The sequence below is a fragment of the Pseudophryne corroboree genome, chromosome 3, assembly GCF_028390025.1.
Source record: "Pseudophryne corroboree isolate aPseCor3 chromosome 3, aPseCor3.hap2, whole genome shotgun sequence".
Lineage (NCBI taxonomy): Eukaryota > Metazoa > Chordata > Amphibia > Anura > Myobatrachidae > Pseudophryne > Pseudophryne corroboree.
Window position 1 is genome coordinate 22479148 of NC_086446.1, and position 18945 is coordinate 22498092.

At 50.7% G+C, this 18945-nt stretch overlaps 2 protein-coding genes across 2 annotated transcripts in view; both read left to right on the forward strand.

Moving 5' to 3' along the window:
- Positions 1-18945, forward strand: part of LOC135057085 (uncharacterized) — a 653135-nt gene that overhangs the window by 161828 nt on the left and 472362 nt on the right.
- LOC135055787 (zinc finger protein 271-like) overlaps positions 1-18945 on the forward strand; it is a 79240-nt gene that overhangs the window by 32615 nt on the left and 27680 nt on the right. Inside the window, exons 3-4 of the mRNA XM_063960231.1 lie at positions 6079-6157; positions 6276-6373. Of these exons, the coding sequence (XP_063816301.1) occupies positions 6079-6157; positions 6276-6373 (177 nt within the window). The remainder of the gene's footprint in view (positions 1-6078; positions 6158-6275; positions 6374-18945) is intronic.

Consider the following 18945-nt stretch of genomic DNA (forward strand, 5'->3'; position numbering starts at 1 on the left):
ATTATACAGTAACACCAGGGAATGTGTCTGGGTGATGACTGGAGAGGTGACTGCTGGGAATGGGGCATTATACAGTAACACCAGGGGATGTGTCTGGGTGATGACTGGAGAGGTGACTGCTGGGAATGGGACATTATACAGTAACACCAGGGGACGTGTCTGGGTGATGACTGGAGAGGTGACTGCTGGGAATGGGACATTATACAGTATCACCAGGGGATGTGTCTGGGTGATGACTGGAGAGGTGACTGCTGGGAATGGGACATTATACAGTAACACCAGGGAATGTGTCTGGGTGATGACTGGAGAGGTGACTGCTGGGAATGGGGCATTATACAGTAACACCAGGGAATGTGTCTGGGTGATGACTGGAGAGGTGACTGCTGGGAATGGGGCATTATACAGTAACACCAGGGGATGTGTCTGGGTGATGACTGGAGAGGTGACTGCTGGGAATGGGACATTATATAGTAACACCAGGGGATGTGTCTGGGAGATGACTGGCGAGGTGACTGCTGGAAATGGGACATTATACAGTAATACCAGGGGACGTGTCTGGGTGATGACTGGATAGGTAACTGCTGGGAATGGGGCATTATACAGTAACACCAGGGGATGTGTTCGGGTGATGACTGGAGAGGTGACTGCTGGGAATGGGACATTATACAGTAACACCAGGGGATGTGTCTGGGTGATGACTGGAGAGGTGACTGCTGGGAATGGGACATTATACAGTAACACCAGGGGACGTGTCTGGGTGATGACTGGAGAGGTGACTGCTGGGAATGGGGCATTATACAGTAACACCAGGGGATGTGTCTGGGTGATGACTGGAGAGGTGACTGCTGGGAATGGGACATTATACAGTAACACCGGGGGATGTGTCTGTGCGATGACTGGAGAGGTGACTGCTGGGAATGGGGCATTATACAGTAACACCAGGGGATGTGTCTGGGTGATGACTGGAGAGGTGACTGCTGGGAATGGGACATTATACAATAACACTAGGGGATGTGTCTGGGTGATGACTGGAGAGGTGACTGCTGGGAATGGGGCATTATACAGTAACACCAGGGGATGTGTCTGGGTGATGACTGGAGAGGTGACTGCTGGGAATGGGACATTATACAGTAACACCAGGGGATGTGTCTGGGTGATGACTGGAGAGGTGACTGCTGGGAATGGGACATTATACAGTAACACCAGGGGACGTGTCTGGGTGGTGACTGCTGGGAATGGGGCATTATACAGTAACACCAGGGGATGTGGCTGGGTAATGACTGGAGAGGAGACTGCTGGGAATGGGACATTATACAGTAACACCAGGGGACGTGTCTGGGTGATGACTGGAGAGGTGACTGCTGGGAATGAGGCATTATACAGTAACACCAGGGGACGTGTCTGGGTGATGACTGGAGAGGTGACTGCTGGGAATGGGACATTATACAGTAACACCAGGGAATGTGTCTGGGTGATGACTGGAGAGGTGACTGCTGGGAATGGGGCATTATACAGTAACACCAGGGGATGTGTCCGGGTGATGACTGGAGAGGTGACTGCTGGGAATGGGACATTATACAGTAACACCAGGGGATGTGTCTGGGTGATGACTGGAGAGGTGACTGCTGGGAATGGAACATTATACAGTAACACCAGGGGGGTGTCTGGGTGGTGACTGGAGAGGTGACTGCTGGGAATGGGACATTATACAGTAACACCAGGGGACGTGTCTGGGTGATGTCTGGAGAGGTGACTGCTGGGAATGGGGCATTATACAGTAACACCAGGGGATGTGTCTGGGTGATGACTGGAGAGGTGACTGCTGGGAATGGGGCATTATACAGTAACACCAGGGGATGTGTCTGGGTGATGACTGGAGAGGTGACTGCTGGGAATGGGGCATTATACAGTAACACCAGGGGACATGTCTGGGTGATGACTGGAGAGGTGACTGCTGGGAATGGGACATTATACAGTAACACCAGGGGATGTGTCTGGGTGATGACTGGAGAGGTGACTGCTGGGAATGGAACATTATACAGTAACACCAGGGGATGTGGCTGGGTGATGACTGGAGAGGTGACTGCTGGGAATGGGACATTATATAGTAACACCAGGGGACATGTCTGGGTGATGACTGGAGAGGTGACTGCTGGGAGTGGGGCATTATACAGTAACACCAGGGGATGTGTCTGGGTGATGACAGGAGAGGCGACTGCTGGGAATGGGACATTATACAGTATCACCAGGGGATGTGGCTGGGTGATGACTGGAGAGGTGACTGCTGGGAATGGGACATTGTACAGTAACACCAGGGGATGTGTCTGGGTGATGACTGGAGAGGTGACTGCTGGGAATGGGGCATTATACAGTAACACCAGGGGATGTGTCTGGGTGATGACTGGAGAGGTGACTGCTGGGAATGGGACATTATATAGTAACACCAGGGGACATGTCTGGGTGATGACTGGAGAGGTGACTGCTGGGAATGGGGCATTATACAGTAACACCGGGGGACGTGTTTGGACGATGACTGGAGAGGTGACTGCTGGGAATGGGACATTATACAGTAACACCAGGGGATGTGTCTGGGTGATGACTGGAGATGTGACTGCTGGGAATGGGGCATTATACAGTAACACCAGGGGACGTGTCTGGGTGATGACTGGAGAGGTGACTGCTGGGAATGGGGCATTATACAGTAACACCAGGGGATGTGTCTGGGTGATGACTGGAGAGGTGACTGCTGGGAATGGGGCATTATACAGTAACACCAGGGGACGTGTCTGTGTGAAGACTGGAGAGGTGACTGCTGGGAATGGGACATTATACAGTAACACCAGGGGATGTGTATGTGTGATGACTGGAGAGGTGACTGCTGGGAATGGGACATTATACAGTAACACCAGGGGACGTGTCTGGGTGATGACTGGAGAGGTGACTGCTGGGAATGGGGCATTATACAGTAACACCAGGGGATGTGTCTGGGTGATGACTGGAGAGGTGACTGCTGGGAATGGGGCATTATACAGTAACACCAGGGGATGTGTCTGGATGATGCCTGGAGAGGTGACTGCTGGGAATGGGGCATTATACAGTAACACCAGGGGACGTGTCTGTGTGAAGACTGGAGAGGTGACTGCTGGGAATGGGGCATTATACAGTAACACCAGGGGATGTGTCTGGGTGATGACTGGAGAGGTGACTGCTGGGAATGGGGCATTATACAGTAACACCAGGGGATGTGTCTGGATGATGCCTGGAGAGGTGACTGCTGGGAATGGGACATTATACAGTAACACCAGGGGATGTGTCTGGGTGATGACTGGAGAGGTGACTGCTGGGAATGGGGCATTATACAGTAACACCAGGGGATGTGTGTGGGTGATGACTGGAGAGGTGACTGCTGGGAATGGGGCATTATACAGTAACACCAGGGGATGTGTCTGGATGATGCCTGGAGAGGTGACTGCTGGGAATGGGGCATTATACAGTAACACCAGGGGACGTGTCTGGGTGATGACTGGAGAGGTGACTGCTGGGAATGGGGCATTATACAGTAACACCAGGGGACATGTCTGGGTGATGACTGGAGAGGTGACTGCTGGGAGTGGGGCATTATACAGTAACACCAGGGGATGTGTCTGGGTGATGACAGGAGAGGTGACTGCTGGGAATGGGACATTATACAGTATCACCAGGGGATGTGGCTGGGTGATGACTGGAGAGGTGACTGCTGGGAATGGGACATTGTACAGTAACACCAGGGGATGTGTCTGGGTGATGACTGGAGAGGTGACTGCTGGGAATGGGGCATTATACAGTAACACCAGGGGATGTGTCTGGGTGATGACTGGAGAGGTGACTGCTGGGAATGGGACATTATATAGTAACACCAGGGGACATGTCTGGGTGATGACTGGAGAGGTGACTGCTGGGAATGGGGCATTATACAGTAACACCGGGGGACGTGTTTGGACGATGACTGGAGAGGTGACTGCTGGGAATGGGACATTATACAGTAACACCAGGGGATGTGTCTGGGTGATGACTGGAGATGTGACTGCTGGGAATGGGGCATTATACAGTAACACCAGGGGACGTGTCTGGGTGATGACTGGAGAGTGGACTGCTGGGAATGGGGCATTATACAGTAACACCAGGGGATATGTCTGGGTGATGACTGGAGAGGTGACTGCTGGGAATGGGGCATTATACAGTAACACCAGGGGACGTGTCTGTGTGAAGACTGGAGAGGTGACTGCTGGGAATGGGACATTATACAGTAACACCAGGGGATGTGTATGTGTGATGACTGGAGAGGTGACTGCTGGGAATGGGACATTATACAGTAACACCAGGGGACGTGTCTGGGTGATGACTGGAGAGGTGACTGCTGGGAATGGGGCATTATACAGTAACACCAGGGGATATGTCTGGGTGATGACTGGAGAGGTGACTGCTGGGAATGGGGCATTATACAGTAACACCAGGGGACGTGTCTGTGTGAAGACTGGAGAGGTGACTGCTGGGAATGGGACATTATACAGTAACACCAGGGGATGTGTGTGGGTGATGACTGGAGAGGTGACTGCTGGGAATGGGACATTATATAGTAACACCAGGGGACATGTCTGGGTGATGACTGGAGAGGTGACTGCTGGGAGTGGGGCATTATACAGTAACACCAGGGGATGTGTCTGGGTGATGACAGGAGAGGTGACTGCTGGGAATGGGACATTATACAGTATCACCAGGGGATGTGGCTGGGTGATGACTGGAGAGGTGACTGCTGGGAATGGGACATTGTACAGTAACACCAGGGGATGTGTCTGGGTGATGACTGGAGAGGTGACTGCTGGGAATGGGGCATTATACAGTAACACCAGGGGATGTGTCTGGGTGATGACTGGAGAGGTGACTGCTGGGAATGGGACATTATATAGTAACACCAGGGGACATGTCTGGGTGATGACTGGAGAGGTGACTGCTGGGAATGGGGCATTATACAGTAACACCGGGGGACGTGTTTGGACGATGACTGGAGAGGTGACTGCTGGGAATGGGACATTATACAGTAACACCAGGGGATGTGTCTGGGTGATGACTGGAGATGTGACTGCTGGGAATGGGGCATTATACAGTAACACCAGGGGACGTGTCTGGGTGATGACTGGAGAGGTGACTGCTGGGAATGGGGCATTATACAGTAACACCAGGGGATATGTCTGGGTGATGACTGGAGAGGTGACTGCTGGGAATGGGGCATTATACAGTAACACCAGGGGACGTGTCTGTGTGAAGACTGGAGAGGTGACTGCTGGGAATGGGACATTATACAGTAACACCAGGGGATGTGTATGTGTGATGACTGGAGAGGTGACTGCTGGGAATGGGACATTATACAGTAACACCAGGGGACGTGTCTGGGTGATGACTGGAGAGGTGACTGCTGGGAATGGGGCATTATACAGTAACACCAGGGGATGTGTCTGGGTGATGACTGGAGAGGTGACTGCTGGGAATGGGGCATTATACAGTAACACCAGGGGATGTGTCTGGATGATGCCTGGAGAGGTGACTGCTGGGAATGGGGCATTATACAGTAACACCAGGGGACGTGTCTGTGTGAAGACTGGAGAGGTGACTGCTGGGAATGGGGCATTATACAGTAACACCAGGGGATGTGTCTGGGTGATGACTGGAGAGGTGACTGCTGGGAATGGGGCATTATACAGTAACACCAGGGGATGTGTCTGGATGATGCCTGGAGAGGTGACTGCTGGGAATGGGACATTATACAGTAACACCAGGGGATGTGTCTGGGTGATGACTGGAGAGGTGACTGCTGGGAATGGGACATTATACAGTAACACCGGGGAATGTGTCTGGGTGATGACTGGAGAGGTGACTGCTGGGAATGGGACATTATACAGTAACACCGGGGAATGTGTCTGGGTGATGACTGGGGAGGTGACTTCTAGGATGGGGCATTATACAGTAACACCAGGGAATGTGTCTGGATGATGACTGTATTATTGTGTGTATCAGGATGTCACTGTCTATGTCTCCATGCAGGAGGGGGAGTATATAGAGGAACACAGGGGTCTGTACAAGGACGTGATGATGGAGAATCACCGGCCCCTCACATCACTGGGTAAGAGGAGACTGTCATGTATTGTACAGGGGAGAGCAGGTATGGGGGCCCCTATATACACACATCACCTGTTAATCACATATATACACTGTACTCAGTCACTGTGTGTCTCCTACAGATGGACCCAGTAACAGAGATACCCCAGAGAGATGTCCCCGTCCTCTGTATTCCCAGGATTGTACAGAGGAGAATCACAGGATCCCACAGGAGGATCAGGTAGGTGGGATTTAGTGTTTTACCCAATATACCAAAGTGACTGTCCCTTTATATAATCATAATAATAATAATAGTAATAATCATAGTAATAATTATTATTTCTCTGACGTCCTAGTGGATGCTGGGAACTCCGTAAGGACCATGGGGAATAGCGGCTCCGCAGGAGACTGGACACAAAAGTAAAGCTTTAGGACTACCTGGTGTGCACTGGCTCCTCCCCCTATGACCCTTCTCCAAGCCTCAGTTAGATTTTTGTGCCCGACCGAGCAGGGTGCAATCTAGGGGGCTCTCCTGAGCTTCTTAGAAAAAGTTAGTTTTAGGTTTTTTATTTTCAGTGAGACCTGCTGGCAACAGGCTCACTGCATCGAGGGACTAAGGGGAGAAGAAGCGAACCTGCCTGCTTGCAGCCAGCTTGGGCTTCTTAGGCTACTGGACACCATTAGCTCCAGAGGGACCAAACACAGGCCCAGCCTCGGAGTCCGGTCCCAGAGCCGCGCCGCCGGCCCCCTTACAGAGCCAGAAGCAAGAAAAGGCCCGGAAAATCGGCGGCAGAAGACATCAGTCTTCAACAAGGTAGCGCACAGCACTGCAGCTGTGCGCCATTGCTCCTCAGGCACACTTCACACTCCGGTCACTGAGGGTGCAGGGCGCTAGGGGGGGGCGCCCTGAGCAGCAATAAAAACACCTTGGCTGGCAAAAATACATCACATATAACCCCCAGGGCTATATGGATGTATATTAACCCCTGCCAGAATACAGCAAAAAGCGGGTGAAAAGTCAGCCGAGAAGGGGGCGGAGCCTATCTCCTCAGCACACTGGCACCATTTTTCCTCACAGCTCCGCTGGAAGGACGTCTCCCTGACTCTCCCCTGCAGTCCTGCACTACAGAAAAGGGTAAAACAAGAGGGGGGGCCACTAATTTGGTGCAGTAATAATATAAACAGCAGCTATAAGGGAAAAACACTCTTTATAGTGTTATCCCAGTATATATATAGCGCTCTGGTGTGTGCTGGCATACTCTCCCTCTATCTCCCCAAAGGGCTAGTGGGGTCCTGTCCTCTATCAGAGCATTCCCTGTGTGTGTGCTGTGTGTCGGTACGATTGTGTCGACATGTATGAGGAGGAATATGATGTGGAGGCGGAGCAATTGCCTGTAATGGAGATGTCACCCCCTAGGGAGTCGACACCTGAGTGGATGGGCTTATGGAAGGAATTACGTGACAGTGTCAGCACTTTACAAAAGACGGTTGATGACATGAGACAGCCGGCTACTCAGCTTGTGCCTGTCCAGGCGTCTCAAAGGCCATCAGGGGCTCTAAAACGCCCGTTACCTCAGATGGCAGATATAGACGCCGACACGAATACTGACTCCAGTGTCGACGATGAAGAGACGAATGTGACTTCCAGTAGGGCCACACGTTACATGATTGAGGCAATGAAAAATGTTTTACATATTTCTGATAATACAAGTACCACTAAAAAGGGTATTATGTTTGGTGAGAAAAAACTGCCTGTAGTTTTTCCTGCATCTGAGGAATTAAATGAAGTGTGTGATGAAGCGTGGGTTTCCCCCGATAAAAAAACTGATAATTCCTAAAAGGTTATTGGCAACATACCCTTTCCCGCCAGAGGATAGGGCACGTTGGGAAACACCCCCTAGGGTGGATAAAGCGCTCACACGCTTGTCTAAACAGGTGGCACTACCGTCTCCTGATACGGCCGCCCTTAAGGAACCTGCTGACAGAAAGCAGGAGAATATCCTAAAATGTATATACACTCACACGGGAGTTATACTACGACCAGCAATCGCCTCAGCCTGGATGTGCAGTGCTGGGGTGGCTTGGTCGGATTTCCTGACCGACAATATTGATACCCTAGATAGGGACAGTATATTACTGACTATAGAGCATTTAAAAGATGCATTTTTATATATGCGTGATGCACAGAGGGATATCTGCCGACTGGCATCAAGAGTAAGTGCGCTGTCCATTTCTGCCAGAAGAGGGTTATGGACGCGGCAGTGGTCAGGTGATGCGGATTCCAAAAGGCATATGGAAGTATTGCCTTATAAAGGGGAGGGGTTATTTGGGGTAGGTCTATCAGACCTGGTGGCCACGGCAACTGCTGGGAAAACCACATTTTTACCCCAGGTAGCCTCTCAACATAAGAAGACGCCGTATTATCAGGCGCAGTCCTTTCGGCCCCATAAGGGCAAGCGGGCAAAAGGCTCCTCATTTCTGCCCCGTGGCAGAGGGAGAGGGAAAAGGCTGCAGCAAACAGCCAGTTCCCAGGAACAGAAGCCCTCTCCCGTCTCTGCCAAGTCCTCAGCATGACGCTGGGGCTTTACAAGCGGACTCAGGCACGGTGGGGGCCCGTCTCAAGAATTTCAGCGCGCAGTGGGCTCACTCACAAGTGGACCCCTGGATCCTTCAGGTGGTATCTCAGGGGTACAAATTGGAATTTGAGACGTCTCCCCCTCGCCGTTTCCTAAAGTCTGCTTTACCGACGTCTCCCTCTGACAGGGAGGCGGTATTGGAAGCCATTCACAAGCTGTATTCCCAGCAGGTGATAATCAAGGTACCCCTCCTGCAACAGGGAAAGGGGTATTATTCCACGCTGTTTGTGGTACCGAAGCCGGACGGCTCGGTGAGACCTATTTTAAATCTGAAATCCTTGAACACTTACATACAGAGGTTCAAATTCAAGATGGAGTCACTCAGAGCGGTGATTGTGAACCTGGAAGAAGGGGATTATATGGTGTCTCTGGACATCAAGGATGCGTACCTCCATGTCCCCATTTACCCTTCTCACCAAGGGTACCTCAGGTTTGTGGTACAGAACTGTCACTATCAGTTTCAGACGCTGCCGTTTGGGTTGTCCACGGCACCCCGGGTCTTTACCAAAGTAATGGCCGAAATGATGATACTCCTTCAAAGAAAGGGAGTTTTAATTATCCCTTACTTGGACGATCTCCTGATAAGGGCAAGATCCAGGGAACAGTTGGTAGTCGGGGTAGCACTATCTCAAGTAGTGTTGCGGCAGCACGGTTGGATTCTCAATATTCCAAAATCGCAGCTGATCCCGACGACACGTCTTCTATTCCTAGGGATGATCCTGGACACAGTCCAGAAAAAGGTGTTTCTCCCGGAGGAGAAAGCCAGGGAGTTATCCGAGCTAGTCAGAAACCTCCTAAAACCAGGCCAAGAGTCAGTGCATCAATGCACAAGGGTCCTGGGAAAAATGGTGGCTTCCTACGAAGCAATTCCATTCGGCAGATTCCACGCAAGAACTTTCCAGTGGGACCTGCTGGACAAATGGTCCGGATCGCATCTTCAGATGCATCAGCGGATAACCCTGTCACCAAAGACAAGGGTGTCTCTCCTGTGGTGGTTGCAGAGTGCTCATCTTCTAGAGGGCCGCAGATTCGGCATTCAGGACTGGGTCCTGGTGACCACGGATGCCAGCCTGCGAGGCTGGGGAGCAGTCACACAGGGAAGAAATTTCCAGGGCTTGTGGTCAAGCCTGGAGACATCACTTCACATAAATATCCTGGAGCTAAGGGCCATTTACAATGCCCTAAGCTTAGCAAGACCTCTGCTTCAAGGTCAGCCGATGCTGGTCCAGTCAGACAACATCACGGCAGTCGCCCACGTAAACAGACAGGGCGGCACAAGAAGCAGGAGGGCAATGGCAGAAGCTGCAAGGATTCTTCGCTGGGCGGAAAATCATGTGATAGCACTGTCAGCAGTGTTCATTCCGGGAGTGGACAACTGGGAAGCAGACTTCCTCAGCAGGCACGACCTCCACCCGGGAGAGTGGGGACTTCCACATGATTGTAATCCGTTGGGAAAAACTAAAGGTGGACATGATGGCGTCCCGCCTCAACAAAAAATTGGACAGGTATTGCGCCAGGTCAAGGGACCCTCAGGCAATAGCTGTGGACGCACTGGTAACACCGTGGGTGTACCAGTCAGTGTATGTGTTCCCTCCTCTGCCTCTCATACCCAAGGTACTGAGAATTATAAGACGGAGAGGAGTAAGAACTATACTCGTGGCTCCGGATTGGCCAAGAAGGACTTGGTACCCGGAACTTCAAGAGATGCTCACAGAGGACCCGTGGCCTCTACCTCTAAGAAGGGACCTGCTCCAGCAGGGACCCTGTCTGTTCCAAGACTTACCGCGGCTGCGTTTGACGGCATGGCGGTTGAACGCCGGATCCTGAAGGAAAAAGGCATTCCGGATGAAGTCATCCCTATCCTGATCAAAGCCAGGAAGGATGTAACCGCAAAGCATTATCACCGCATTTGGCGGAAATATGTTGCGTGGTGCGAGGCCAGGAAGGCCCCTACAGAGGAATTTCAACTGGGTCGATTCATGCATTTCCTGCAAACAGGAGTGTCTATGGGCCTAAAATTGGGGTCCATTAAAGTTCAAATTTCGGCCCTGTCAATTTTCTTCCAGAAAGAACTGGCTTCAGTTCCTGAAGTTCAGACGTTTGTCAAGGGGTGCTGCATATACAGCCTCCTTTTGTGCCTCCAGTGGCACCTTGGGATCTCAATGTAGTTTGGGGTTCCTAAAATCACATTGGTTTGAACCACTCACCACTGTGGACTTAAAATATCTCACATGGAAAGTGGTAATGCTGTTGGCCCTGGCTTCGGCCAGGCGTGTGTCAGAATTGGCGGCTTTATCCTATAAAAGCCCTTACCTGATTTTTCATACGGACAGGGCAGAATTGAGGACTCGTCCTCAATTTCTCCCTAAGGTGGTTTCAGCGTTTCACCTGAACCAGCCTATTGTGGTACCTGCGGCTACTAGGGACTTGGAGGACTCCAAGTTGCTGGACGTAGTCAGGGCCCTGAAAATATATGTTTCCAGGACGGCTGGAGTCAGAAAATCTGACTAGCTGTTTATCCTGTATGCACCCAACAAGCTGGGTGCTCCTGCTTCTAAGCAGACTATTGCTCGTTGGATTTGTAGGACAATTCGGCTTGCACATTCTGTGGCAGGCCTGCCACAGCCAAAATCTATAAAAGCCCATTCCACAAGGAAGGTGGGCTCATCTTGGGCGGCTGCCCGAGGGGTCTCGGCTTTACAACTTTGCCGAGCAGCTACTTGGTCAGAGGCAAACACGTTTGCAAAATTCTACAAATTTGATACCCTGGCTGAGGAGTACCTGGAGTTCTCTCATTCGGTGCTGCAGAGTCATCCGCACTCTCCCGCCCGTTTGGGAGCTTTGGTATAATCCCCATGGTCCTTACGGAGTTCCCAGCATCCACTAGGACGTCAGAGAAAATAAGAATTTACTTACCGATAATTCTATTTCTCGTAGTCCGTAGTGGATGCTGGGCGCCCATCCCAAGTGCGGATTGTCTGCAATACTTGAACATAGTTATTGTTACCTAAATCGGGTTATTGTTGTAGTGAGCCATCTTTTCTAGAGGTTCCTCTGTTATCATGCTGTTAACTGGGTTCAGATCACAAGTTGTACGGTGTGATTGGTGTGGCTGGTATGAGTCTTATAGGCCCTACACACTGGCCGATATACTGAAAGATATGAACGATCTCGTTCATAAATGAACGAGAACTCGTTCATATCTTTCAGTGTGGAGACTCCAGCGATGAACGATGCGCGTCCCCGCGCTCGCTCATCGCTGGTCTCCCGTCGGCTGTGCATGCAGGCCAATATGGACGATCTCATCCATATTAGCCTGCACTTCAATGCAGCCGGGTGACGGGGGGAGTGAAGAAACTTCACTCCCCCCGTCACTGCCCCCCCGCCGCCGGGTCGCTCGTCGGCCGTATCCGCCGTCGGGCAGCTCGGCGGCGGGTCGGCCAGTGAGTAGGGCCCCTTACCCGGGATTCAAAATCCTTCCTTATTGTGTACGCTCGTCCGGGCACAGTATCCTAACTGAGGCTTGGAGGAGGGTCATAGGGGGAGGAGCCAGTGCACACCAGGTAGTCCTAAAGCTTTACTTTTGTGCCCAGTCTCCTGCGGAGCCGCTATTCCCCATGGTCCTTATGGAGTTCCCAGCATCCACTACGGACTACGAGAAATAGAATTATCGGTAAGTAAATTCTTATTTTTCATATAGAATTTTTCTCCACCAGACAGAAAATAAACATTGCACATATTTCACAGGATGGGATCCAGTCAAAATATCGGTAGTCAGTATGCCGCATTGGGTTTTCTGACCACTGAAATCCCAAGTGCCGGGATCTCGATACCAACCCCACCGTATTTAGTATTACAGCAAGTAGAAAACCAGAGGGAGAAACCTAGAGAGCCAAAAAGCATAATACAGGGTTGGGTGCAGTTATTTTGGCCATAGCCAACAAACCAAGAGAGTTAGCCATAGCCGACACCCCCAGAGGGTTCGCTCCAGCTGACACCCCTGGAGGATTAGGATTAGGGTTAGGTTAAGGTAAGGGAGAGGGGTATAATACTTACCCCGTCACACCTAGAAGAGATGACACAAAATGTTTGGTTGCAGTGTCCTAGCGCTAGAAGTAAGGTACTAACATAGTCGCCAGATCCATGTATATCTCATCTGTGAGTAGATCAGCATAGGTGTGCCCTCTTTTGGCGTAGATGGACACCTCCCAACACACAGCTGCCAGGAAAACAGCACACCAGTCCAGGGTATTTGTGCGATCTAGCCGTGGCTAGTTTTATTGTGCAGTACAAAAACAAAACATTAAAATAAATCCTTGCCCATCTGAGCACTTACTAAACATTATATATTCCCCTCTCTGAGTGGTAGGACCAAATGCCCCTACCACAAACACAGACAAAGGCACAATACTCACCGTCTAATAACAAGCCTGCTGCCTGTGTCTTCAGGTAGTGAGCTTCGAGCCAAACCCTGACACATCTTATATCGGCCATATGCAGGTGAAAGCCTTATTAGTCTGCTCTCAGGCTGAAGACCTAAAAACCTGAAATTGGCATTTTGGATGTAGGCCTCCCTTCTCTGTCACATCCACACCCCAGGAACCTTTTATAAGGCTTTTATCAACAGTCCAAAAGCTCTCAACAGAGCAATCCCAAACATCTTCCTGGAGTTTTAAAAAATATAGGCCCTCATTCCGAGTTGATCGGTCACAAGGCGAATTTAGCAGAGTTACACACGCTAAGCCTACGCCTACTGGGAGTGTATCTTAGCTTCTTAAAATTGCGACCGATGTATTCGCAATATTGCGATTACAAACTACTTAGCAGTTTCTGAGTAGCTCCAGACTTACTCTGCCTGTGCGATCAGTTCAGTGCTTGTCGTTCCTGGTTTGACGTCATAAACACACCCAGCGTTCGCCCAGACACTCCCCCGTTTCTCCGGCCACTCCTGCGTTTTTTCCGGAAACGGTAGCGTTTTCATCCACACACCCATAAAACGCCGTGTTTCCGCCCAGTAACACCCATTTCCTGTCAATCACACTACGATCGCCGGAGCGATGAAAAAGCCGTGAGTAAAAATCCTTTCTTCATAGCAAAATTACTTGGCGCAGTCGCAGTGCGAACATTGCGCATGCGTACTAAGCGGATTTTCACTGCGATGCGATGAAAAAGAACGAGCGAACGACTCGGAATGAGGGCCATAGGACAGAAACCTGAGACAAACATATCTCCTGTTTGTCACTTCCCATTGCTTCTATCACATATTCCCCATTTGTTTCAAAATGTGGGGTGGAAAAACTGCAGCCCCCGAATGAAACACACAAGACAAAGGGGGTCATTCCGAGTTGATCGCTCGCTAGCTGTTTTTAGCAGCCGTGCAAGCGCTAAGCCGCCGCCCTCCGGCAGTGTATCTTAGCTTAGCAGAAGAGCTAACGAAAGGATTGCAGAGCGGCTACAAAAAAATATTGTGCCGTTTCTGGGTAGCTTCAGACCTACTCAGGGCTTGCGATCACTTCAGACCATTCAGTTCCTGATTTGACGTCACAAACACGCCCTGCGTTCGCCCAGCCACACCTGCGTTTTTCCTGGCACGCCTGCGTTTTTTCGAACACTCCCTGAAAACGGTCAGTTGACACCCAGAAACGCCCCCTTCATGTCAATCACTCTGCGGCCATCAGTGCGACTGAAAATCTTCGCTAGACCTTGTGTGAAACTACATCGGCCGTTGTGAAAGTACGTCGCGCGTGCACATTGCGCCGCATACGCAGAAGAGCCGTTTTTTTTGCATCATCGCTGTGCAGTGAACATTTTCAACTAGCGATCAATTCGGAATGACCCCCAAAGTGTCTTCATTGGACAGTTGTTTTCCTGGCCTATGCTCTGAAAATGTAACCATTTGCAATGTTGAGACCTGCCTCCTAATTTTCCCATGATCAGTGATCAACCCGAGTTTTCTTCCTAGCAAGTAGTACCTGAGAGTGCCTAATCCCCACTTTATTGGCAATGCTTTTTTCTCTATCGTCCTAGTGGATGCTGGGGTTCCTGAAAGGACCATGGGGAATAGCGGCTCCGCAGGAGACAGGGCACAAAAAGTAAAGCTTTTAACCATGTGGTGTGTACTGGCTCCTCCCCCTATGACCCTCCTCCAAGCCTCAGTTAGGTTTTTGTGCCCGGCCGAGAAGGGTTCAATCTAGGTGGCTCTCCTAAAGAGCTGCTTAGAAAAAGTTTAGCTAGGTTTTTTATTTTACAGTGAGTCCTGCTGGCAACAGGCTCACTGCAACGAGGGACTTAGGGGAGAAGGAGTCAAATCACCTGCGTGCAGGATGGATTGGCTTCTTGGCTACTGGACATCAAGCTCCAGAGGGACGATCACAGGTACAGCCTGGATGGGTCACCGGAGCCGCGCCGCCGGCCCCCTTGCAGATGCTGAAGACAGAAGATGGTCCAGAATCGGCGGCAGAAGACTCCTCAGTCTTCTTAAGGTAGCGCACAGCACTGCAGCTGTGCGCCATTGCTCTCAGCACACTTCACACGGCAGTCACTGAGGGTGCAGGGCGCTGGGGGGGGGTGCCCTGGGCAGCAATGAAAAACCTTTTTTAGGCATAAAATACCTCACATATAGCCTCCGGGGGCTATATGGAGATATTTAACCCCTGCCTGAATCCATTGAAGAGCGGGAGACGAGCCCGCCGAAAAAGGGGCGGGGCCTATCTCCTCAGCACACTGCGCCATTTTCCTCTCACAGCTCCGCTGGTCAGGAAGGCTCCCAGTCTCTCCCCTGCACTGCACTACAGAAACAGGGTAAAACAAGAGAGGGGGGGCAAAATTGTGGCATTATATATATATATTTAAAGCAGCTATATAGGGAGCACTTATTATAAGGCTATCCCTGTCATATATAGCGCTTTTGGTGTGTGCTGGCAAACTCGCCCTCTGTCTCCCCAAAGGGCTAGTGGGGTCCTGTCTTCGTTTAGAGCATTCCCTGTGTGTCTGCTGTGTGTCGGTACGTGTGTGTCGACATGTATGAGGACGATATTGGTGTGGAGGCGGAGCAATTGCCAAATATGGGGATGTCACCTCCTAGGGGGTCGACACCAGAATGGATGCCTTTATTTATGGAATTACGGGATAGTGTCAACACGCTAAAGCAGTCGTTTGACGACATGAGACGGCCGGACAATCAATTAGTGCCTGTCCAGGCGCCTCAAACACCGTCAGGGGCTGTAAAACGCCCTTTGCCTCAGTCGGTCGACACAGACCCAGACCCAGACACAGGCACTGATTCCAGTGGTGACGGTGACGAATCAACCGTATTTTCCAGTAGGGCCACACGTTATATGATTTTGGCAATGAAGGAGGCGTTACATATAGCTGATACTACAGGTACCACTAAACAGGGTATTATGTGGGGTGTGAAAAAACTACCTATAGTTTTTCCTGAATCAGAAGAATTAAATGAGGTGTGTGATGAAGCGTGGGTTGCCCCCGATAAAAAAATGCTAATTTCAAAGAAGTTATTGGCTTTATACCCTTTCCCGCCAGAGGTTAGGGCGCGCTGGGAAACACCTCCTAGGGTGGACAAGGCGCTCACACGCTTATCAAAACAAGTGGCGTTACCCTCTCCTGAGACGGCCGCACTTAAAGATCCAGCAGATAGGAGGATGGAAAATATCCAAAAAAGTATATACACACATACAGGTGTTATACTACGACCAGCTATAGCAACAGCCTGGATGTGCAGTGCTGGGGTAGCCTGGTCAGAGTCCCTGATTGAAAATATTGATACCCTGGATAGGGACAATGTTTTACTGTCTTTAGAGCAAATAAAAGATGCATTTCTTTATATGCGTGATGCACAGAGGGATATTTGCACACTGGCATCACGGGTAAGTGCTATGTCCATTTCGGCCAGAAGAAGTTTATGGACGAGACAGTGGTCAGGTGATGCGGACTCAAAACGGCATATGGAAGTTTTGCCGTATAAAGGGGAGGAGTTATTTGGTGTTGGTCTATCGGATTTGGTGGCCACGGCTACAGCCGGGAAATCCACATTTTTACCTCAAGTCACTCCCCAACAGAAAAAGACACCGTCTTTTCAACCGCAGCCCTTTCGTTCCTTTAAAAACAAGAGAGCAAAGGGATATTCATATCTGCCACGAGGCAGAGGAAAGGGGAAGAGACAGCAACAGGCAGCTCCTTCCCAGGAACAGAAGCCCTCCCCCGCTTCTACAAAAGCCTCAGCATGACGCTGGGGCTTCTCAAGCGGACTCGGGGGCGGTGGGGGGTCGTCTCAAGAATTTCAGCGCGCAGTGGGCTCACTCGCAGGTAGATCCCTGGATCCTGCAGATAATATCTCAGGGGTACAGGTTAGAACTAGAGACGTCTCCACCTCGCCGTTTCCTGAAGTCTGCTTTACCAACGTCCCCCTCCGACAGGGTGACGGTCTTGGAAGCCATTCACAAGCTGTACTCTCAGCAGGTGATAGTCAAAGTACCCCTTTTACAACAGGGAAAGGGGTATTATTCCACTCTATTTGTGGTACCGAAGCCGGACGGCTCGGTAAGACCTATCCTAAATCTGAAATCCCTGAACCTGTACATAAAAAAGTTCAAGTTCAAGATGGAGTCACTCAGAGCGGTGATAGCGAACCTGGAAGAAGGGGACTTTATGGTATCCTTGGACATCAAGGATGCGTATCTCCACGTCCCAATTTACCCCTCACACCAGGGGTACCTCAGGTTCGTCGTACAAAACTGTCACTATCAGTTTCAGACGCTGCCGTTTGGATTGTCCACGGCACCTCGGGTCTTTACCAAAGTAATGGCCGAGATGATGATTCTTCTTCGAAGAAAAGGCGTGTTAATTATCCTATACTTGGACGATCTCCTAATAAGGGCAAGGTCAAGAGAACAGCTAGAGATGGGAGTAGCACTGTCTCAAGAAGTGCTAAAACAGCACGGGTGGATTTTGAATATTCCAAAATCCCAGTTAATTCCGACAACACGTCTGCTGTTCCTAGGGATGATTCTGGACACGGTTCAGAAAAAGGTATTTCTCCCGGAGGAAAAAGCCAAGGAGTTATCCGAACTGGTCAGGAACCTCCTAAAGCCAGGAAAGGTGTCTGTACATCAATGCACAAGAGTCCTGGGAAAAATGGTGGCTTCTTACGAAGCAATTCCATTCGGCAGATTCCACGCAAGAATTTTCCAGAGGGATCTGCTCGACAAATGGTCAGGGTCGCATCTTCAGATGCACCGGCGGATAACCCTGTCTCCAAGGACAAGGGTATCTCTTCTGTGGTGGTTGCAGAGCGCTCATCTATTGGAGGGCCGCAGATTCGGCATACAGGATTGGATCCTGGTGACCACGGACGCCAGCCTGAGAGGTTGGGGAGCAGTCACACAAGGAAGGAACTTCCAGGGCGTGTGGTCGAGCCTGGAGATGTCTCTTCACATAAACATTCTGGAACTAAGAGCAATCTACAATGCTCTAAGTCAGGCAGAACCTCTGCTTCAAGGAAAACCGGTGTTGATCCAGTCGGACAACATCACGGCAGTCGCCCATGTAAACAGACAGGGCGGTACAAGAAGCAGGAGTGCAATGGCAGAAGCTGCGAGGATTCTTCGCTGGGCGGAGAATCATGTGATGGCACTGTCAGCAGTGTTCATCCCGGGAGTGGACAACTGGGAAGCAGATTTCCTCAGCAGACACGACCTTCACCCGGGAGAGTGGGGACTTCATCCAGAAGTTTTCCACATGCTTGTAACCCGTTGGGAAAGACCAATGGTGGACATGATGGCGTCTCGCCTCAACAGAAAACTGGACAGGTATTGCGCCAGGTCAAGAGACCCGCAGGCAATAGCTGTGGACGCGCTGGTAACGCCTTGGGTGTACCAGTCGGTGTATGTGTTTCCTCCTCTGCCTCTCATACCAAGGGTATTGAGAATTATACGGAAAAGAGGAGTAAGAACGATACTAGTGGCTCCGGATTGGCCAAGAAGGACTTGGTACCCGGAACTTCAAGAGATGATCACGGACGATCCGTGGCCTCTACCTCTGAGAAGGGACCTGCTTCAGCAAGGTCCTTGTCTGTTTCAAGACTTACCGCGGCTGCGTTTGACGGCATGGCGGTTGAACGCCGGATCCTAAAGGGAAAAGGCATTCCGGAAGAAGTCAT